At 47.1% G+C, this 23,512-nt stretch overlaps 1 protein-coding gene across 2 annotated transcripts; it reads left to right on the top strand.

The window, feature by feature from the left end:
• The first annotated feature begins 8,169 nt into the window (after positions 1-8,169).
• MARVELD3 (MARVEL domain containing 3) lies at positions 8,170-21,200 on the top strand. 2 transcript variants are annotated; one of them, XM_088027139.1, is made up of 3 exons: positions 8,170-8,555; positions 11,123-11,250; positions 19,989-21,200. In XM_088027139.1, the coding sequence occupies exons 1-3, from the start codon at positions 8,170-8,172 to the stop codon at positions 20,624-20,626; spliced, it is 1,152 nt and encodes a 383-aa protein (XP_087883265.1). In that variant the 3' UTR covers positions 20,627-21,200. The 2 variants fall into 2 exon arrangements, with proteins under 2 accessions (XP_087883265.1, XP_087883266.1); XM_088027140.1 differs by lacking the exon at positions 19,989-21,200 and adding an exon at positions 15,013-15,807.
• The last annotated feature ends 2,312 nt before the right edge of the window (positions 21,201-23,512 follow it).

Genomic DNA, 23,512 nt, shown 5'->3' with positions numbered 1-23,512 from the left:
AATCAAACTCTTGGCTGAAGCCTCATGGGAGACTCACAAACCACCCAGCCAAAGCACTCCTGAATCTCTGACCCACGGTGCCCACCTCTAAGATGTCCACAACCTACTCCCTGGAAACTGTGACTATGTCACCTCATGTAGCAAAAACAACTTTGCAGGGGCACCTGGGTGGCTCAGTTGGTTAAGCCTCTGCCTTCGGCTCAGGTCATGATCCCGGAGACCTGGGATTGAGTCCCACATCGGGCTCCCGGTTCAGCAGGGAGCCTGCTTCTCCCTCTGGCCCTCTCACCTCTCGTGCTGTTTCTCTCTCTCTCTCTCTCAAATAAATAAATGTCTTTTAAAAAAATCTGTAAAAAAAAAAAAAAAACAACTTTGCAGATATGATTAAGAATCTTAAAATAGGAAAATTGTCCTGGATTATCTGGGTGGGCCCAGTCCCTGGAGCCTGAACTCTATCCTGCCTGGGCTCTAAACCTTTTTGTTGGGGAGGGGGAGGAGAGCTCTAAACCTTTTGCAATCTTTTGAAATGGTAGCTACTGTAGGAGGGGTGATTCTTAATTATGGAGCCACTCAGGCCCCTCATCACTAATCTTTTGATGTATGGTATCCTTAAGAATTTTCTCAGATTGTGGAGACATTTCAAAGCATTCTTTGTTTTTAGGAAACAAAATTAATTAAGGAGCTTACACTGAGAGGCATTCCCCAGGCTCTGAGGACTCAGCCTGCCCTTGATAATTTCCTTTCCTCTAGAGAAATGGGTGCTTGTGGATGATGTACAGAAACTATTTTTTATTCTATTTTGTAGAGTATTAAGAAAAATTATTCAAAGCTTGTAAATGAAGCAGGAGATAACTTTGTGTTTTCAATGTTCTAAGAAGCATTGTGGAGCAGGCTCACCCCAAAAGTACTGATTCTCTAGTGGTAGTGTGCTTTTGTTTGACTTATCACCGGCTCTTGATCCAGACTCAGGTTCTATAAACGTGGATGCTCTTTTGGATTGGTCGATTGCAAATGCTTTTTGGAAATGAAAGATTGAAGGGATTTCTTGTCTAGTAGAAAGAATAGCTTCAAAGTTTATAGCTTATGGTCCTGTAGGCTGGTTGACCAACTGTTCCCATTCACCTGGGGACGGAGGGACTTCCCAGGACAAAGAACTTTTAGTGCTAAAACCAGGACTGTCCTGGACAAACCAGAGCTATTGCTCATCTGACATGCAAGACATTAGCTAGTTTGGGAGCTGACTTGACCATCTTCTTTTGATGTGTTGTCTTTCTTTTTTCTTTTTTTTTTTAATTTTTTAAGATTTTATTATTTATTTGAGAGAGAGAAGGATAGAGCACAAGCAGGGGGAGCAGCAGAGAGAGAGGGAGAAGCAGGCTCCCCACTGAGCAGGGAGGCTGATGCAGGGCTTGATCCCAGGACCCTGGGATCATGACCTGAGCCAAAGGCAGATGCTTAACCGACTGAGCCACCCAGGCACCCCTTGATGTGTTGTCTTTCATTGTCTGGAAATACTTTGGTCTCTCCCATAGGCCTCTGAACCAGTTTTCTCATACTGTTATTCTGCCATTATTAATAAATAATCCAAATTAATAAATAAAGCTAAATAAATAAAAAGGGATAAATAAGTCTTTGACATACACTTTATATTTGTCCACTCCTTCCTCTGGGAAGCTGTTTTTTGGAGGTTTCTACCACCCTCCATACCCCATGTACACCCATGCACAGCTTTTCCTTTGCAATATCATACAGTATTTCCCTCTCTGCCTCTTAGAGCTGTGAGCTTTCTTTCTTTTTTTTTTAAGATTTTATTTATTTATTTGAGAGAGAGAGAATGAGAGATAGCACGAGACGGAAGAGGGTCAGAGGGAGAAGCAGACTCCCCGCTGAGCAGGGAGTCCGATGTGGGACTCGATCCCAGGACTCCAGGATTATGACCTGAGCTGAAGGCAGTCGCTTAACCAACTGAGCCACCCAGGTGCCCAGAGCTGTGAGCTTTCAAAGACAGTCCCAGGGGCGCCTGGGTAGCTTAGTCAGTTAAGGGACGGACTCTTGATTTCAGTTCAGGTCATATTCTCAGGAGCGTGAGATTGAGCCCTGCGCAGGGCTCTGTGCTCAGTGGGGAGTCTGCTTGAGAGTCTTTCCCTCTGCCCCTCTCCCTGTTCATGTGCACACGTGTGCGTGCATGCATGCTCGCTCTCTCAAATAAATAAATCTTAAAAAGGAAAAAGTCTCATTCATCAGGAGTCCACAGTGCCTGATAAACAGTAACAGTGGCAGCACTAACAGCTAATACTTTTATAGCATTAATATATCCTACAACCTCTTTAAGTGTTTTATACATATTTACTTGATTTAATCCTAGGAGATACGTACAGATCCCTATTCTGTAAACAAGGACACTTGAGCACAGAGAAGTTGAGAAACTTCCTAAGGTCACTTACATAGTATGCAAAGTTCAAAGAATATTGAACTAAACTGAACTGTGTGCTTTCTATCACACCTGTTATGAGAGAAATAGTCACCCAGGCCCAGGTGAGCAGGAAACGCTCAGGCTGAGGAAAGGGGAGATGGCGCAGTCGCTCCAGCCTGAGCCTGCACTGCCCCCTGCTGGCCATCTCTGCCCTCGCTGCAGGCTTAACCCCATCAGAAGTTCCCTCTGCCACCTGAGCTTGAGCCTGGAGTCTGGCGCCCAGCACAGGAAGGAAATTCTAAGAGGGAGAAGGAGCCAGGAGATCATGCAGGGATTGCCCGTGGATCCACACACCTTAAGGACTGTCTCCCTGATCGGGATGGCTGCATGAAACCACTCAGAGTTAAGAACAGAATTGGGAAAGTAAACCCCTCTGCCCCCAAACTGCCATAGAATGTACCCAAAACCAACAGGAATGTTTATTTTTTAAGTAAAAATTTAGGTGAGTATTTGGATTAGTCTCACATTAGGCTCTCCTTTAGGATGGAAAACTGAATGCTAATTTATATTAATAGATTAGTTCTCAAACGGGATGCCTCATGGAACTATTAAAAAATGCAGATGCGCAGGCTTTACTGCAAGCCTGCTAAATCAGAAGAGGCTGTGTATACTTCTCAGGGCTAGCCTCTCACTACATTTTCCCCAACCCACAAATCTCTAAGACAATTTAGCATCTCCCTTTCCCAGTTTAAGTGAAGGCAATGCCCTTCCATTTGTGCCTCAGCAGAAAACTACATTATTTCACAAATCTAAATTGTAATCGATGGCAATGCAAAAAAAAAAAAAAATTTGCCTATAGACATGCAAATTCTATCTTGTCTGGTAAAGGTGCAACTGATTTTCCTTTCTCTCGTTGCAAGCAATCAGTTTTGCCTCCTTCATACACTCATTTCATTATTCCTGGCCTTTCCTGGGTGTGTTCTTCAGATTTTCTTTACACTTGTTGTAACATCTGCCTGATTCCCTCAGTGATTACTGAGTTAAATAAAATGTTTAGCATGTGTCCGTTTTACATCTGAATGAGAGTTGTGATCTTATCTTTTCGGAAAATTTCTCTTTAACACACCAATGGCGAGTACTTTCCTTTTCCATTCTTTGGCCGTCTCCTATTGGTGCTCTTTGCTTTGGTTGAACATTTGGCGGTTTCCTCAGAAAAGGGTTCCTGCCCTTGTAACCTTCCACCATATGCATAATGTCTGTCCAAGGGTTCCTGGAAGAAGGCAGAATAACCAGAAGATTTTATACTTCTAAGTCTAAAGAAAGGTCAGAACATTGGTTCCGAATCTTTTCTACAAAAACGAAAAGAACACACATGAAACTAAAATTAAATAAACCCATCAGTTTCTCATTGGGCTCTAACTCAGCTACCTTACTTACTCCTTCCTTACTCGTGTAGTTGATTGATTTATCAAAAATTACACACAGCTGGAAACTTTTATTTTTAACGCATCTTATGCCATCTTGTACCTTATGCAAGACGTTATGGAAGGGGCGCCTGGGTGGCTCAGTTGGTTAGACAACTGCCTTCGGCTCGGGTCATGATCCTGGAGTCCCGGGATCGAGTCCCGCATCGGGCTCCCTGCTCAGCAGGGAGTCTGCTTCTCCCTCTGACCCTCCCCCCTCTCATGTGCTCTCTCTCTCTCATTCTCTCTTTCAAATAAATAAATAAAATCTTTAAAAAAAAAAGACGTTATGGAAGATACAAGGTCCCTGTCATCCTTCTCAGAACACAGATTCATCTATAAGAACTAATGTTATTTAATCAACAATTAGTTATTGAGCACCTTCTATGTGCCATGCATAATGGCAAAAACATCATTCCAGGGAGATGACAGGCAAGAGAGACAGACAATACAAATAAATGTAAATTTTCAAATATTGGGACCAACAGATAAACGGCATGTTTTGAACCAAAACTGCAATAAATTTGCAATTCAAAAAAGTTCCCTAGTCAGAGAAAGGAGAGGCCAAGATGAGCTAGAGTCATGGAAGGTACAATAGTTATCTTTAGCTGAGTAACAAATCCAATACCTCTCCACACTCCCATCCCCCCACCCCCCGCCAACTCAGAGGCATAAGACAACCATTTACTATGCTCGTGGATTCTGTGGGCCAGGAATTTGGAAAGGCCCAGTGGAGATGGCTTATCTCTCCTCCTTCACAACAGTAGGAACTGAGCAGGAAATCCAAAGACTAGAGGTGATTCAGAGGCTAGGGTTGGAATCACTGAGCGCTCATTCACCAACTTCTGGCAGGTGACATGGGCTGTCAGCTGAGACTGCAGCTGGGGCTAACAGCCAGAACACCCACACATGGCTTTTTCATGTAGCCAGGGATTCCTCACATTACTGTGACTGTGGTCCAAGAGGGGACATTCTCAAAGAGCCAGGGGAAAGCTGCATAGCTTTTTATGACAGGCCCTACAAACCATTTTGTCCCCTTTGGCACATTCTATTCAGGGCTAGCTTCATAAGACATGACCTGTGCAGTCACTCAGGACTCCACACTTAGAACAGCCCTATACTTGGTTTAATGCTCTGCTGTCACCATATTGAAATTCCTAATAATATTTACACAAAGGGCCCCATATTTTTATTTTGCACTGGACCCCACAAATTATGTAGCCAGCCCTGAATCTCTTCATCCAGGCAACCGCAAAGGCCTGCCTAGGCTCCCAGGGTGGGGATACAGACTTTCCATCTCGATGGGGCAGCGACACGGTTCTGGAAGAGTATGTGGGACTGGAAATATTGTTGAGACCTTTTTTAGAAAAGGCAATCTGCCACAGACAGTTTGTGAAGTTAAGGAAAGACTTTCCTCCACAGCCTCCCACAAAGCTATATCCAGGTCATCCTTGTTCCACAAAGCATTCTAAATGGAGTAAAAAAGCAGAATGTATCTGTCCATCCTTCCATTCAGCAAATACTGACTGAGCACAGAATGGGGAGTGTTTACAGATGACTTTTAGAGACCCTGCCTTCAGTGGACTTGGTGTTCAGAGTGATGGGGTCTGTGAAGGGAAAAGAGAAAGCAAAGGGTGAAGCACTGTTAAAAAAGAGAAAACAATGGGGCACCTGGGTGGCTCAGTCAGTTAAGCATCTGCTTTCAGCTCAGATCATGATCCAGGGGTCCTGTGATCAAGCCCCACATCAGGCTCCTTGCTCAGCAGGAAGCCTGCTTCTCCCTCTCCCTCTGTAGCTCCCCCTGCTTGTGTGTGCTCTCCCTCTATCAAATAAATAAATAAAATCTTAAAAAAAAAAGCCCAAAATGGAGACATTTGCCCCCCCACAACAGAAAACCGGTAAGTAGTAGATCAAGGTAAAGAACCAAAAAAAAAAAAACAAGGGACACAAAAAGGTGAGGTGGTAAGGGTGTTGGTTTATTCAAAAAGAGTGTTCCAGGGGCCCAGAGGGAAGGTCTGAGAGAGGCAGCATTTTGCGACCTCACTAACCATACTGTGTCTGCCTCCTGGACGGACACAGCTATCCCAGGCTCAGAACAGGGTGCTGCTCACATAAATATTTGTGGGAGGCCGGGTGGGGGGATGGGTTAGCCTGGTGATGGGTATTAAAGAGGGCACATTCTGCGTGGAGCACTGGGTGTTATGCACAAACAATGAATCATGGAACACTACATCAAAAATTAATGATGTAATATATGGTGATTAACATAATAAAAAATTATTTTAAAAAAGCTACCATGTGACCCAGAAAAAAAAATGGTTAAAGTGGGACATTTTATGTTAATGTATATATTTTATCACAATAAAAGAAGAAATAAAGACATAAAAAAAATATTTGTGGGAGGCCCTAGGATTTGGCCCACAGTGCTTCTGCAGGATGACGTCTGGCAGGTAGGCCTGGTGACTTCACCCTCCTGGTTTCCTCCTACCTCACTCATCACTTCTTCTTAATCCTTTAGCTCTAGAGGTTAGATTTCCCTGGGGCTCTGCCCAACGTCTTCCTCAGCATTCTAACTTCCTTCCTCCTTAGGGGAGCCCTTTTATTCCCACAGAGCATCTCTGCGCCCCACCCCCACTCATTCATCTATCCCTTTGCAACTGGACATCTACACTTGGATGAATCATAGCTACCTCAAATTTAGCATGTCCAAAATAGAACTCTCCACTTTTCCCCACACCCCGTTCCCTCCAGTCTTCCCATTTCAGTAAGCGGTTGCCTCTACCACCCTCACTCCCCCACATCCAATCCATCCTTTAAGTTCTTCCTCCAAACCACAACCCGGATCCACCCACTTCTCACCAGCAACTGAGCCACTATGTCCCCTCACTCGGGTTGCTTTGGCAACTTCCTAATTTATCTCTTGCCTCTACCCTTGGCTCCTTGTCATCCACCCTCTACACAAAAGCCAGAGTGGTTTTTTCAAACCATAAATCAGGGGCGCCTGGGTAGCTCAGTCGGTTAAGTGTCTGACTCTTGATTTCGGCTCAGGTCATGATCTCAGGGTCATGAGATCAAGCCCCTTCGGGCTCCATGCTGGGTGTGGAGCCTCTTTTAAGGCTCTCTCTCCCCCTCTGCCCCTCCCCTGCCTCTCTCTCTCTCTCTCTCAAAAAAAAAAGGTAGTAATAAAAAAAACCCGTAAATCAGAGAAACTCGCTCTCTTGCTCAAAACCCTTCAATGTTTTCCCATTACTTTCAGAATGAAAACAACTCTTCACGATGGAGACCCTAAGCCACCTGCCTGCTCCCCCTCACAGTCTCATCCTATCCCCACTCATTCCCCTGGAACTTTCTGTTTCAGCTCTCTGCATTACCCAGCTTCTCTTTCCAGAACATTCTCTCAGCTATCCCCAAAGCTGCCTTCCAGGACTCAACTCAAATGTTCCTTCTCAGATCTGCAGAAAGAAACCTGCCCTCCTCAATTTTACACATTGTCCCTTTCTTCGTTTAGTGCCCTCTCTTCCCACACACGTCAAAAGGGAAATGCCACGCAATGAGAGTTCACCATTGTATCTCCAAGGTCTGCTAGGGTAGGTGCTCACGTATATTTCTCTAAAGGATGAATTAACAGACAGTAGTTTTATATGTTTTTAAATACCCTTACTTGGCAAAAGGAAAAGATGCCTATTCTGTGTGGTTAGTCATTTTTAAAATAAAGTTGGTAAGTCCAGGACCGTTGCAGTAGATGAACTGGCCTCAAGCCCCCTGAACAACACAGTTGTAAAGTATAGCGGGAGACGGAGGAAGCGAGGGAGGGCCAGTGGAGGAGGAGACGACTGGGCGACTGGAGGGGCAGGAAAAATGGTCGGGCGACTGGATGAGCACGCGACGGGAATGCACACCCAACGGGCTGGTAAAGTCCAGAGCTCGCTGCCCTATTCCACCCACCTTCCGGGGTCACGGAGAAGACGCTCCAGGGAAGACTAGGCGCGGCGGGCGAGCGGGTAACCTCTCCGCGGGGCGCAGAGCAGCTAACCACTCGCCTCCCCAGCCCCCAACCCCGCACACGCTCCCCGCACGCCTGCACGCCGGCCACGCACAGCCGCGCCCCCTGCCGGCGCGCGCGCTCAGGTGAGCGCTGTCCGAGGCCGCCGTGTGGCTAGTGCGCGTGCGCGCAGGTAAGTTCTGCCCCGCCCCCGCCCCCGCCCCCGCCCCCGGGCTTGGCCCCCTGCCCGGGATACTTGTGGTGGATTGTTGCCCTCGGGTCGCTCCGGGGCGGGGACACGGAAACGGGCCATGGAAGGTACGTCGGGGGCTCGCGAGTCCCGGTCCCGGCCGAGAGAGCGGGACCCAGACCGGCACCCCCGCCCGGACCGAGACCGCCATCCCGAGCGACAGCGGGACCGACCCGGGGACCGGCGGAGGGAGAGAAACGGTGGCGAGCGGAGGGACGGGGACCGGGACAGGGGGAGGGACCGAGGCCCTCGCCAGGACAGACACCGGGTCGGGGACCTTCGCGCCGGTGAACAAAGAGTTTGGGAAAAGTCCCACCAAAGCCGGACGCGGGACGGACCCCGGAGGCCGACCTGGGACGCAGCCCCGCCCCCCTGGCCCGCGCCTTGGGAAACCCCGGAGCCACCGATCCACAGGAAGGAGCGCTTCGTACCCGGTGGCCCGGCAAGGTGAGGTGGGGCTGCGGAACGCCCTGCGGCCTGGGCACCCGGAAAGCCTGGGTCTGAGACCCCCCCTCCCCCCGCCCCGGAGCTGCTCCGGCGCCCAGGCTCCGTGGCCTAGGAAGCCGGCTTCAAGGAAGAAAGTGCCGTTACCCCCTTTTGCGCTCTTAGAGGTGACCAGGGAGGGAAGGAAAACCTTACGATGCCCCCACGAACCCGATTAACAAAACGGAAACCACCCCCGTTAGCAGTGGCAGGGCCGGGGACCAAGTAAGGAAGGAGAGAGAACTTCAGGACCGGAAAGGGAAGGGGTGGGAAGGGGGTTAGGGAGGTGGGGTTAACCTGAGGCTCCTCCCTGACCTCCCCCCCCACCCCACCCCGACGTGCCCACAGGACTGACCCGTGGAGCTTCAGATTTTTGTCCTGTGTTCCAAAACCGGCCTTCCAAAGTCCCATCAGGGCCTAATAAAGTCAGGCCAATGAAGTGTTAATAGTTTAATCTGTAATCTCGCCTACGGGTATATGCATTTCAAAACAGACAGCTGGGAGAAGCTACACTTTTAACCAAACAACTACGTCTACCTAAAACTCCCCCACTGAAGGGCAGAGATTGCCTACCGTTGTCACTGAAGTCTTTCTGGAGAGCCTCATTCAAATCCCGATTGTTTCAGATTCCACCTTCCTGAATGAACCAGCTGTGCTTGTCCCTGCCTTGTAGAGCACAGAGAATTCCCGTAAGGCCTTGTGAGGTGAAAGCCTCATGCTGTTGTTCCCGAAGGCTTAGGGAGCTAGGAGAGGGTAGGGATGGAAAGGAGGAGAGGAGGCAGTCAGTCCTAGACTCCACACCCCCGTCGGGAGTTGGTCTTTTTTCCATTCCATCCAGCTCCACAAATACTCCTGAATGACCAGATTATGTGCCAGGAGACAGGTACTGGGGTGATGACTGCCTTCTGGTTTGGGACACCTGCCCTCTTCTCTAAGGAAATGTCCGGCTCCTCTCTGCTGTAGGATTTGGAGGCTTAAGCTCAGTCTCCTTCCCTGTTGTGTCCACACAGCTGGAAAGCTGTTATCCTGAGCTTATGTTACATTATCTAAAACCAGCTAGCCAAACTCTGACAAAGGTTGTGCCCAGACACAGGCACGAGCTGTTGTGCGTCCCTGACCGAAGCCAAATTACATTCGTATCTCCTGAGCTGCATTTTGGGTTTCCTTATAAACCAGTGACCTGGTACCCCCCGGCCCCAAGGTGAGTGAAGGGAATACTTTTGATTTTTTGGCTCATAGCCAGTTGGTGGCTTGAAACCAAAGGATAATTTATTTCCACCTTTCCTCCACATAATAAGCTTTTATTTAATGGGTAGGATGGAGGGGGCTAGGGCTCTTAATGGGTGAGATCTACTGACTGTGTCCACAGTCTGGTAGGAGACTGACAGGTAAACGTGCAGGGGAAACAGATTTGGAGAGAACAGATCCCCTGCCTGAGATCTGGAAGATTTCCTGGAGGATACTGACCTCAAAGCTGAGTTTTGGAAAAGGAGCAAGAATGAGGGCACCTGAGTGGCGTCTGTCTTGGCTCAGATCATGATCCCAGGTTTCTGGGATAGAGCCCCACCACAGGCTTTCTGCTCACCAGGGAGCCTGTTTCTCCCTCTCCCTTTGCCCCTCCCCGGCTAGTGCGCTCTCACAAATAAAATCAAGAAAAGAAAAGGAGCAAGAATGGGAAGACTGGGAGAGGAAATGAAAGGGGTTCCAAGCAGAGAAATAGCTTCCCCAGTGACCTAGAGCATGGGAGTGCAGGTCATCTTTTTGGGGGGCAGGGGGAGAGGAGCAGTTCACTATGGCTGGGTCTATGAGTGTGAGGTTGTGAGTGACGAGAGATGAGCAAGGGCCTTCTGTGCTGTGCTAAGTTTGGACTATATCCAAGGCCATGAAAGTTTAAGGATTTCAAACCCCAGAGATCCATAGTGAGAACACTGGAAGGATCCCTGGCGCCGAGCGGGTAGAATGCAGCCCCCACCATTGCATCCTGGACAAAGGTCAGGATATGCTGGATAAAGGGGGGGAAGGAAGGAAAGTGCCAGAGCTAGCAGAGAAGAAGTAGAGATAGGAAAACATCCAGTTATCTGTATTACCCATATGCCTAGAGGATTATTGCAGATTCAGCCCTTTTCAAAGTAACAAGAAGGAAGAGAATCCCAGCCTGGGCATCAGACTCTTATGCACGTAAACTAGCTTTAAGGAAGGGCTGGTCCATGCTGAACTGAAAAGTTAGGCTCACAAAGGCGGCTTCAGGCTACCTGGTTAGGTAGCTCCCACAGCTGGGCAAACCAGCATCCAATCAGCGCTCAGAATTATAGGGATGTGCAGCATGGTGACTTTTAGCAGTGTTGGGCCAAGTGTTTGGATACCCTGTGGGCCACTATACCAGAGAATTCTCTGGAATATGAAATGCTGCAGCAAAATTTGTTTCCATTCTGCACGTCTCTTTAATGACAGCATGAGATGTTCAGAGTTCTAATACTGAACAAGGCATTGAGTTTGAAGACCCTAATGGCCATATATGTTTTCAGTTATAGTGAACCCACTGCAGGGAGATACCTGCCATCGAACCCCAGGTCTGAACTAGAGAAAGTGGAATATTACCAGTCAGAGGCTGAAGGACTCCTGGAATGCCATAAATGCAAATACTTGTGCACTGGAAGAGGTGAGCCATTTGAGAGGCATTTTGACCATTTATGTTTGCTGATGGTTCTGGGAGGGGTCTGAGCTAGTGAAGCAAAAATTCAAGCAGACTTTCTTTTAGGGTTCCTAGCATTTTCATTTATAAAACTGCATGAGGTTCTCATTCTCTGCCCCCCCCTCAAAAATTGTAGGCACATCTGAAAGGTACACCTAGATTTCCAGTGCTTGTCTTCGAATGTCTGGTGAGGCGAGCAGCCATGCTTGCGGGTTTCAGGTTCCAGGTGGGACTGCAGGAGGAACCAGTTATGAGCTGCCGACTGTGGGAGGGCTGAGTTAGACACAGAAAGCCACCTGGAGGGGCAACCTAGTAGCAGTTCATGCAACAGCATGTGTTAAAATTTATTGACTGAGATCCACAGTAAGAAATATATCTTACATGAAGACCCAAGTTCACACACATACACATGTTGTGAAATGGTCCTTACCTTGTTAGATACTAGCTACATGGGTAATTTCTATTCCACCCTGTCTCACTGAGAACAAACAAAAACAAAAACAAAAAAAACACAGTTATTAGAACGAGCGCGTTTGCAGAACACATAAATAATACCATGTATCAGCTCCAAATGTGGTGCTCAGAGTTCCATCCAAGCATTCGTCCTGGCCTTGCCAGCAATGAAGAAAATCTGGTTTGTCAGGGTGAGCCCTTGTGGCTCACGTGATTTGGTGAGAGATTTTTTTTCTAGGCTGCATATGACTAAGGGGGGAAACTTCTCAGCCTAAGGGAGAGAAATCAAGGAACTTGTACCTGAAAATGTGTCATAGGATGATTCCAGTAATGCACATGATTATGGGATTCTCTGGAACTTCCGTTAAAGAGCTCTAGGCAATGCAGGTACAGGAATCTGCACTCTGGTTTACATTTATTGGCACAACCGCATTGCTTCTAATTTGCTCAATGATTCCTGAAGCTCAGAGAGGTATAGTAAGACACCCAAAGCCACACAGCTGTTAACTTGAGAGAGCTGGAATGGAAACTCAGAGCCTAACTCTAAGACCTGAAATGGTTTACTTGCTTGACCTTTCTTTTTTTTTTTGCTTGATGATAAAAATAATAGTAATAAGCCAGAGGCTGAGTTAACAGGTTTCTCAGTAGAAGTATGTTTTCCATTGTGATTATTTTACCAAGAGGAGAGGGCAGGACTTGAGCCTCCTGACCAAAACACACCTTGATTTAGCTTTGACTGCTTCTGGCTATTTGGCTTTGGACCTAGAGATCATTTCTGAGTCAAGGTAGTGAAAGGCTGGCTTAGGAGTCAGAAGCTGACCACCAAGGGCTTATAAAGAACTCTGGATATGCAGAGACCCACATCAGTACACAATACTTGGTGTTGTGTTGAGAGAAATAGCCATTGAATACCTGGAACTTGTCTCCAGCAGGAAATGCAGGCCTGGATAAAGGTCACCCAAAGATTTTCAGCCCTATCTTAAGAGTAGATCTTTTGTGACTTCTTTTCCTTACTGGTGAAATCATGTCCTCTTCCAGCAAACTGGTGGAAGTGGGAGGCAGCTATGGCCCTCTCTGACTTCCTAGGGAGACCCTGAAGTTTGGGCAGTGAGTCATGCTTTGCAAGTTCAGTGGAACAGTCTGGACACTGATGGAAAGAGATGGATCCCAAATTCACTTATGAGCAAGTCCCCTGAGATACTAAAATCTTTAGGGGCTGAGACTAAAGATCAGATAAAAAGCAAATACAGCTGTCCCCATGTGCATATCAGGTCACCAGGGGATCCTGTGCGTGTGCAGGTTGTGCTCCTTTATTATTTGGGTGAAGAGTTGCAAGTTCCCTGGGAGGGAGGTGCATTTCCTGCTCCCCTCCTTGGCTGCCTGATTTGTTTGGAGCAGTTTCTTTTTTGCCTTTGTTCTTTCTGTTCCTCCTTCAGCTGGGTAATGCTCACATCGTGGTGTTTGCATTCAGCTTGTAGCCTGAATTACATAGCTCCCCAGCCCTCCTTATTCTTTCCTGGTTCTATTAAAGCTACAACAGGAACAAGGGGTTGTAGGGGCTCTGCCCTCCCCACACTGTATTAAGAAATATGTATATATATAATTGTCCCCATACAGCAAGACATGGGGAAAACCCTAAATGTACTTTACACTGGAATTATTTAAATTTATTGTGTTATTGTTTACATCCTCTAAAAATATGAAGTAGATTGATATTTGCTGAGATAGAAAAAAAAGTTCATACTATATTCTTAAGTGAAAAACAGGTTATATAATAGTTATAGAATAGTAGGTAGAGTAGGACCCTGTTCTTCACGTAAAAGCAAATAGCAGCAAAAATGATGCATATATGACAAAAGTCCAGGAAAAAAAAAAATGGTCACAGTGGTTGTATTTTTAAATAGTTGGATTTTCGGTGATTATTATATGTTTTTGTCTTTATTTTTTTACCATCAGTATATACTACTTTTATAATTAAAGACAACAATAAGGCTCTTTGCATTTTGGGGGGAAACTGAAGAGCGTAAAGACAATACTTGAGAGTATATCGTTCCGTTGGAGAGTGTGTAGGTGTAACACAGCTTCATACATAAACCACCCGGGCCCAGGAGGCACAAAATCTGGTTCTCTAAATACCAGGGAGCTGCTGACCATCTACTCCAAGTCAGCTGACCTAGCAGGACTGTGGCAGCATATACAGTTTCCAGGCCAGAAACACCCAGCTTTATAGAATCCTGAGCAAAAGAAGCCACACACAAGAGTACTTAATTGTATGATTCCATTTACATGAAATTCTAGAAAGGCCAACCTAATTCCTAATGGTAGAAAGCAGATCAGTGATTGTCTGAGGAGGGTAAGGGATTGACCACAGATGTTCTCTTGGGAACTTTCTGGGCAGATAAAGATGTTCTGTATCTTGACTCTGATGGTGTGGCATATGTGTTTGTCAAAACTCAACAAGCTCAACACTTAACATGGGTCATTTTGTCCCGTATCCATTATATCTCCATGAAGTTGATTTTAAGGAAAGCAGCCCAGTTTGGGCAGAGAAGCTGGACTTCTTTCCTTGTCCAAGACAAAGAAGCCAAGGGTCCCCGAGAGAACCTAGCCCTGCGACAATATCACAGCCCAGATTTGCTCTTTAGGGAAACTAAAGAAAACAAAGTTAAATTGTAAAACAGACTTACTGAGTTGAAATCTAAGAACAATGAAGCCAATTACGTTTCTTTAATTCAGTAAGCCTCATGGGTTTAATTAACGTAATCTTTCCTGTTTCCAATATACATGAACCACGGTTAACATTTGGGCGTATAACTTACCTACTTCATTGTATTTTTTTAAGCTCTATGTTATTTCTTTCAAACTTGGAGAAGTTTCCTCTTTCAAACTGAAGCAAGCCACAAAACATATCTAAAGAGGAGATCACTCTTTCTTAGTCTCTTTGGCAGGGAAGGGCTGGGGCAGAGAATGTTCTCGCCTTCCATATCGGATGCCTTTCTTTCTGGTTGGGAGCTGGCCTGATTTCTCCCACCGTCTTCCTGCACCCCAGCAGGGGCAGGCTCTCTGGAGAGTTACTCTTTTTGCTCCGAGTACCTCCGACAGCATTTCCAGAGCCCATCTCACACCCCTCACGTAGCTGGGGCAGCTTGGGCCTCGCGGGGCGGAATACAGAGCCAGCGGTGGTGTGAGCTACCGCCGGGAAGAGGAGCACCGAGGTGGAAGTCTCCGAGGACAAAAGAGCAGCTCTCAAAATGGTAACACGCCCTTCTTTTGCAGCCTGCTGCCAGATGCTGGAGGTGCTGCTGAACTTGTTGATCCTGGCCTGCAGCTGTGTGTCTTACAGTTCCACAGGGGGCTACACGGGCATCACCAGCCTGGGGGGCATTTACTACTACCAGTTCGGAGGCGCTTTCAGTGGATTCGAGGGCGCCGACGGGGAGAAAGCACAGCAGCTGGACGTCCAGTTCTACCAGCTGAAGCTGCCCACGGTCACTGCGGCGATGGCCTACGGCGGAGCGCTCACGGCCTTCTGCTGCCTCCTTGTCATCCTGGGCGTCCTGCGGGTCCCGTGGCACTGCCCCCCGTGGCTGCTGATTGAAGCCTTGTTGGACACGCTCATCGCGGGGGCCTACATCCCTGCTCTGTACTTCTACTTCCGCCACCTCTCAGCTGCCTATGCATCCCCGGTGTGCAGAGAGAGGGAGGCGCTGTACCAGAGCAAAGGGTACAGTGGCTTCAGCTGCAGTTTCCACGGGGGAGATATAGGAGCTGCCATCTTTGCTGCCCTGAGCATCGGGCTCTTTGCTCTGGGGGCTGTGCTGGCCATCCGGGGTTACCGGAAGGTCAGGAAGCTCAAAGAGAAGCCTGCAGAGATGTTGGAGTTTTAGGCTTTTTAAGCCGTCCTGCCACATGTCACGGTGGAAGTTACTCTGAACCAGTCTTTCACGGAATACTTGACCGTGGGCCAACATCTGTATCCTGGGGAGAGCTCTGGGTTACACCGAGCGACGTTCTCTGAGGTAATGAGTTCTAGAGTCCTCTGTTGGTGAGTAAGGAGCCAGAATGATTGAAACAGAACAAAACTGGAGGTCAGGACCCACGAGGAGAAGGCACGAGTTGCAGCAATGCACTTTCTTGCACTTTCGATTAGCTCAAGGGAGATAACCAAGTGAGTCTGAAGATCCTTATCTTCAAAGTCCTCGGAAAGCCACATACACTGGAGACAACATTTCGGCTTGAACTTTTCTAAACACAACTGTCTTAAGCAGATGAGCCCCAAAGTTTTTCCACACTGAGGTCTCAGATCCTTCACTTCCTTAATGCTCTGGATGCAGGGTGTAGAGAAGCCGGGGAGACTGCCTGTAAGTTGGAGGTAGGCGTGGGCCGAGCAAAGAGGAATCAGATTCATTCACTGGGTTGCAAAGAAGCTATTCTAACAAGACCCCCACAGTGACCTTGAAAACTCAGTAAGTGTTTTGTACCTCTTGTAAATGTACCATTGTATGAAAAATTAAACCCAACATCTGGAATTCAGGATCCATCCAGAATAAAAGAATGTAAAATCTTTCCCAATGGAAGAATGCTACTTTTGGCCAGACAACTTCATGGGTTCTTACTGCATGTTAAATTATGACTTCTGGAATATTACAATATATTCTTTGTACAAGTGAATATGTTCTTTGCTTTACATGAATCCAAGAAAAGTCCAAAGAAAAATTTTAAGTTGGAGGTGATGCTTCTCTTTACAACATATTTTTAACAGGATTCCCTTAAATACAGGCAACTTGTCACATTTAAAAGGTGAGTTCCATTTGGGCTTAGAAAACAAAATAAATGCTTGTCTATGATTAGACAATGTCTTAAAGAATACATAAGAAAGCATAAAAAGTATTTGCTTCCAGAGAGGAGATTTTATTTTCCATTTTAGCATAACTTGACTGCACATCTCAGTTTTATTTTAGATAAATAAAAAAAATTTATTTTCTCCCCTCTTTGTTCACATTTACAGTGCAAAGGCAGAAGTAGATGTATAATTAAGCGGAGTATTACATGATCAGCCACAAAACCAGCCTCACAGAAAGACCCCATTTATAACAAAAATCCCATGTCTGTTTTGGTCTCCACTTCCCTCTCCAGAGCCCTCTGCTCTCTTTCCGGAGGCTCGTCCCATCCCACTGTTGAGATAGCTAGCTCTGGCAGTCACCCTTGTTGTCTTCTGAGGGCTGTGAATCTTTCTGCACTAACAGCAAGGTTAGAAACACATGAGCCTGGGGGCGCCTGGGTGGCTCAGTCGGTTAAGTGTCTGCCTTCAGCTCAGGTCATGATCTCAGGGTCCTGGGATCGAGCCCCTGCTCAGTGGAGAGTCTGCCTTTCCCTTTGCCCCTCCCCCTGCTTGTGTGTGCTCTCTCTCTCTCAAATAAAATCTTAAAAAAAGAAAAAAAAAGAAACACATGAGCCTGTTTGATATTAATAGCTAAGCCAGGCCAGGCCTGGCTGGTACTGTGATGGTATTCAGTGGCCATATTCCTTCTGCAGACCCAGTAGCACTGGACCTGTCAACAGACCGTTATTGCTCTCCACTGTTATAGCCAGGGGGTAGTTGACAAGATCTAGATTTATTTCATTTCAGCCTGGCAGATACATGCATGGATCATGACTCCAATGTCCCAGAAGGAAGCGTTCAGCTTCCCCCATCTTATAGCAGGGCAGTGTTCCTGTCTCCCTTCGGTGGGTGAGACATTAACCTGTGTCTGGAAGGAAAACCAAGGCAGAGAAGAGTATTGGATGTGGGGTAAAACTGCTGCCCCTGAATTAGAGTGATGTTTGGGCCAATTCAGTGGCACTGCTACAGGAGGCAAGTGGCCAGTCCCTTACAGCGCCTGGGTGGAGAGTGGGCAGTTCTAATCTGATGCTATTTTCAGATTTAAATTAGAGGAATGTAGTTCCTCAACTGTCAGAGCCTTTGGCTGCTGTGTCCCGCGGACCTCCTAGGAATTTGTGTGGGCCCAGCAGGAGTTAGGACCAGCAAGCCCAGGAGCTGGTGCCTCAAGTCTGTTAGAGAGACTGGTAGTTTGCTGCCCCGTTTTTTGTTTTTTTGTTTTTAAAGATTTTATTTATTTATTTGACAGAGAGAGACACAGCGAGAAAGGGAACAGAAGCAGCGGGAGTAGGAGAGAGAGAAGCAGGCTTCCCGCTGAGCAGGGAACCTGATGTGGGGCTTGATCCCAGGATGCTGGGATCATGACCTGAGCCGACGGCAGATGCTTAACGACTGAGCCACCCATGTGCCCCTCGCTGCCCCGTTTTTAAACGTTGTGGTACCCCCTAGTTTATTAGCAAGGCTTCCCGATTTCTGGGAATCCACACTTCTCATAATTTGTCCCATTTCTTAAATCTCTCACTAAGCCCCTTCCATTGTCTAAACATTACTGAGTAGCGTCACCATCCGCTTGCATTAACATTTTATGATTTTCGGAAATCCTTACATGTACTTGCTTTCATCGGGGCCATGTGGAGTAAGACAGGCAGGCACTACCTTCCTTTGTCAGATGAAGTGTGTGAGGCTTCGCGTCAGTGACTGGGGCAAGATCACTGGCAGCGAAGTGTGGGGACGTGAGCCTGGCGTTCCCACTTGAGGTTCATATGCTTTTCTCTTAGTTCTCTGAACCCTGGAGCATGATAGGAGACATTCTTCCAGAAGTATGCCCAAGCAGAGGCCAGGGCCTCTGTCGGTGATGAACGAAGGCTGACCTTGGACAAGAAGATATTCAGTGTCCAGTCACCTGTTGGTTCCTAAAACTCATCAGAAACCCCCAAGTGAACAGCCCACGTGTCCGACAGCTGAATAGACTGGTCAATCCACACAGTGGCGCCAGAGCCTATGTAACGAAGTCTGTGGACCCTGTGGGAGTGGATCAGAAAACACCTCCAGGAATAGTAAATGAACAAGACTCAGAGCAGCGTGTGTTACGTATGCTTCCTGGTGAAAAAAAAAGCAGGGAAGGGGGGGAATGAAATGCAGATTTGAGGCTGCTTTTATTTGCATGAAGGAACACTGGAAAGTTATATTAGGAAATAATGAAAGTGGGTGGGGGCAGAGCACAGGACGAACAGGGACAGGAGTGATTTTTCTCAGTGTATTCCTTTTTAGGTCATTTTATAGTTTTAAAAAAAACTTCAAAATTTGAAATAATTATAGATCCACGAAATGGTAACAAAACTAGGGCGGAGATCTTGCGCGCCCTCCATCCCGTTTTCCCCAGTGCTCCCGGTGCTCCCATCTTGCATAACCAGAGCGCGGCGCGGTCAGCAGGACACTGACGATGCAGAGCTGTAGATCTCACCAGCTCTACTGCACTCATGTCCGGGTGCGTGCGCACACTTCTGTGCCGTTCGGTCACGTGTACATTCACATCCCCACCACCATGATCAACTATAGAACTCTTCCATCCTCAGGCATCGCTAGGGCTCCCCCACGTCTCCCCATCCACCGACAACCATGGGTCTGGGCTCACTCTCCATAATTGTGTCATTTTGAGACTGTTACATAAATGGAATCACACAGTGTATAACCTTTGAGCCTGGCTTTTTTCTGCTTATCATAATTCCCCTGAGAGCCATCCAAGCAGTCGCGTGTCTCTGCAGCGCCTTCCCTTTGACCGCTGAGTCAAGTTTCCTCTGGTATAGAGGTACCTTACTGTTAACCCCTCCTTGCCTGTGGAAGGACATCTGAGTTTCTGATAATGAGGCTATGACAGATAAAGCTCCTGTGAGCTTTCATGTACATGGTTTTGGGTAGACTTTTAGTTTTTTTTCTTTAGGATAACTGCTCCAGGAGTGCAGTGGCAGAGATACTGCAGAGATGGTAAGTATAGGTTTCACGTTTTTTTTTTTTTGAAGAAACTGACAAAATTTTTTCCAGAGTGGCATTTTGTTTTTCGAACATACGAATATTAAAAAACAAAACAAACAAAAAACACAAAACTGGGGTGCCTGGCTGGCTCTGTCGGTAGGGTATATGGCTCTTGATCTCAGTGTCGTGAGTGCGAGCCCCACATTGGGCATGGAGCCTACTTAAACATCCATCCATCCACACATACATACACACATTTAAAAAACAAAAACCAAGGATGTTAATGTTGAATTGGACCGTGTCCTGAAAACCAGGGCACCGGTGAAACTTCTCGAGTCTGACCTAGAGTTTTCCCGGGTGAGTGATGTCAGCGTTAAATCCCAAATCTCTCTCCTCCTAGGTGTGGTCCAGATAGTGGAGGTGATACTGAATGGGATGGTTCTCATGTGTGTCGTGGCCTCCTACTTTGTCCTTGCTGGGTTCACTTCAAGCTTTACCAGTGGTGGCGGCTTTGGGAACAACTACTACTCACCATTCGAGGGCACCGAGCTGGAGCAGGTTCGGCAGCTGGACCAGAAGTACACAGTGCTCCGGGCACCCCTGATCTATGGGGGTGTGGCAGTTTCTCTGGGTCTGGGTGTCCTCACTATGAGTGTCTTACTCCAAGGAGCCAAAAGCCTCATGGAACTTTCAGGGAAGTGGCTCCTCTTGGAGGCCGCCTTCAGCCTCCTGGCGGCGGTGAGCTACGGCGTGGGCATTGGCATTTACCTCCACGTGGCCTTGCAGATCAATTCCACAGACACCTGCAGAGCACGAGCAAGGCTCTATGCCCGCAAGGGTCTCACCTGGATGAACTGCCAACTGGCAGGCACGGACGGGGCGGCGGCCACCTTTGCCTGTCTCCTGGTGGTGATGTACGGCACCAGCGTGGTGCTGGCCCTGCGGAGCTACCGTCGACAGAAGCACTACAAAGAGAGCCAAGCACAGCACAGTGGCTACAGTGACGCGCCCGAATACCTATGGTCGGGAACTCTCTAAGACCTTCTTCTGGAACCTAAAGGGCAATGCACCTCCCTTGTTTCTCTCAGAAAGAGGTGTCTTTTCAAATGACACATTAGACAACTGTGGTTTTCACACACTTGAGGTTACAGATGGTCCTGTTGGTACCAACAGAACTAAAGAGCGAGAGAAATTCAGAAAGAGAGGGGAGACAGGTCAGGGGGTAGCAGGCCCAGCACTACAGCCGAAATAATCTTGCCTGGTGTAACTAAAGTCATGACAAGAAATATGCCATTGCTCCCCATGTTGGGTCCCAGGGGAATGATTTTAAAGCAGTTGTATGATTGAATTCTAAATGAGTGGTAACATTCTGACTCTCCTAGAAGGAAGCCGCCATGACTGCCTGGGGCCCAGGGAGCCTTACTCCCTTCAAGATGGGAGGCAGGATTCCTGAAACATAAAGAGAGATGCCGGTAGCATACATGGTCTGCCTCAGGATCCCTGTAGTCAGGCTGAGAGAAAAAGGTTTTTGCCAGTATTCCAAGTTCCTTTTTTTGTTGCAAGTCATTCATTTGGATTTCACGTTCCTAAGATATGTTATAATTTTCTTAAATATGAGGCTTTCCAGAGAGTGAGAAATAAAATTCATGAACTTCTTAAATGTGTTATTCAACTGATTTCAAAAATAGAACAGTTAATTTTACTAGACTAGAAGGGCTTATTGGAGGCTTCCCCTTTTCTGCCTTCCCTGACAGTGCCCTCCAGAGTAGGCCTTCAAAGGCAGCTTGTGATCTCTCATGACCCTGGATTGTTTTCATAATGTAATAGATCATTAACACTGAATATTAAAAAATAAAGTTCTTTCAATTATTTTAACCTCAGGTTTTATAGCTGTTTTTTTTTTTGAAAGATTTTATTTATTTGAGAGAGAGAGAGAGAGAGAGCACATGAGAGGGGGGAGGGTCAGAGGGAGAAGCAGACTCCCCGCCGAGCAGGGAGCCCGATGTGGGACTCGATCCCAGGACTCCAGGATCATGACCTGAGCCGAAGGCAGTCGCTTAACCGACTGAGCCACCCAGGCGCCCTAGCTGTTCTTATACTTTATGACTGGTCTGATTTTCAGTTCATGTTGGGCGTACCTCAAAATAGACACGCCCTTATCATAAAGTTTTTCCCTAATTGCCCTCTTGCTTTTCAGCAGCTAGTCCTTTTCCCCCCATAATATCAGTTTGACTTTCATATTATAAATGAGGTTAAGCTATTAATAAATTAAAATTTTAGTACATTTCTAAAAACAATCTTTTTCCAGAATGCAGTTCTGACATCATTTTCGGATTCTCTAATTTCTAGTTAGTAAGAAACCAGCAAATGTACGCCTCTTTCAACATAGACCAAAATGGCTGTTGAAAGAAAATTAAGTCAGTGTCATTTTCCCCCTCTGCACCCTCCAACTACTCTCCTCCCTGGAACATACCACTTTTCCTCTCCTCTCAAATCCTTTCAACAGCTCTTTCTCACGGAACCTCTCCAAGCCGAGAGGTCGAAACCAAACCTCATACAGAAATGGGAAAATGTCTAATTGTACTTCTCTAAGAAGTAAAGCTTGGAGGGAAATAATAATCAACTGAGAATCTACATTATTGGGGTTAACATACAAACACCTGTGCCACGGAGAAGCGCTTCCTCTCTCACCCTCAGCCTTGAGGCAGTGGCCAGAGTCCCCCAGTTTTCACCAAGTGGTAGACAGGATGTTTAACAGCCGCGGAAATCAACCCATTCATTCCTCACACACTCCCCCATAAGACTATCCTCCTTCTCCCAGCCCTTCTCAACTAGGATTCTTCCCGGAGACATGTCCCTACGTCTGGGTCTTACGCTCGATAAAACGGGGACTCTGGCCCATCTAGGCCCCAGCGCCGTGCCTGGGGCAGCGACGCTCCTGCTCCGGAAGCTCCCCTCCTCCTGAGGGATCGGAGGCCATCCATCACTGTAATCATAACCTTCCACCCGTGGAGTTTCATCACGTCCAAAGGCCTGAGCAAACCTCGTCTTATTTACTACCGCTTATCTGATAGGCAAGTCAGGATTTATTGTTCACTCGTTACAGATGTTAAGTGGCTTACCTAGGGGCGCCTGGCTGGCTCAGTCGTTAGGCATCTGCCTTTGGCTCACGTCATGATCCCAGGTTCCTGGAATCGGGCCCCGCGTCGGGCTCCCTGCTCAGCGGGAAGCCTGCTTCTCCTTCTCCCACTCCCCCTGCTTGTGTTCCTTCTCTCTGTCTCCCTCTGTCAAATAAATAAAAATAAAATCTTAAAAAAAAAAAAAGTGGCTTACCTAACAGCTGACGTTCTGTTGACGGCTCACCATTTGCCAGGCCCAGCACTGGGCTAAGGCAGCATTTGCACTGTCTCATTCAAGCTCACAACTAACTGCTGGGGGAGATGGTATTATTTCCATTTAGCAGTTGAGGAAAACAAGAGTCTTAGGTTATTTAACTTGCCTAAAGTCAATTTTTTTTTAAGAGAGGGAGAGAAAGAATCTTAAGTAGGTTCCATGCCCAACATGGAGCCTGATGTGGGGCTTGATCTCATGACCATGAGATCATGACCTGAGCCAAAAATCAAGAGTTGGACACTTAACCGACTGAGCCACCCACCACCCAGGTGGCCCTAGTCAAATCTTTTTAAGTAGTAGAGACAAAACTTACCCAGTATGTTCAGAACATGTTCTGAGAGACTAACGCATTCTTTTGGCTTTTGTTGTACCAGGGACTATCACACGAGGCAGAGAACACATTCAGAGGACTTGACTTCTGCCGCCCTGGAGTGGGGAGGGGAGTGTCTCAGAGAACTGAGGCACTGAAGCACATAGATGGTGGCTCTGAGCCCAGCATATGCAGGTGCTAACGAACAGCTGATGTACCAA

This window comes from Eumetopias jubatus, unplaced genomic scaffold (assembly GCF_037043125.1).
Source record: "Eumetopias jubatus isolate StellerSeaLion01/CBP00866 unplaced genomic scaffold, mEumJub1_p1.0 scaffold_10, whole genome shotgun sequence".
In the NCBI taxonomy this organism is placed as follows: Eukaryota; Metazoa; Chordata; class Mammalia; order Carnivora; family Otariidae; genus Eumetopias; species Eumetopias jubatus.
This window is presented reverse-complemented; position numbering and strand designations above follow the sequence as displayed.

What these genes read in the sequence shown, in the direction of transcription:
- MARVELD3 (XM_088027139.1), top strand. Translation starts at nt 8,170, where the DNA reads ATGGAAGGTACGTCGGGGGCTCGCGAGTCCCGGTCCCGGCCGAGAGAG. An exon ending in GTACCCGGTGGCCCGGCAAG is followed by an intron (nt 8,556 to 11,122) that starts GTGAGGTGGGGC and finishes TTTCAGTTATAG; the next exon opens with TGAACCCACTGCAGGGAGAT. An exon ending in ATACTTGTGCACTGGAAGAG is followed by an intron (nt 11,251 to 19,988) that starts GTGAGCCATTTG and finishes CTCTCCTCCTAG; the next exon opens with GTGTGGTCCAGATAGTGGAG.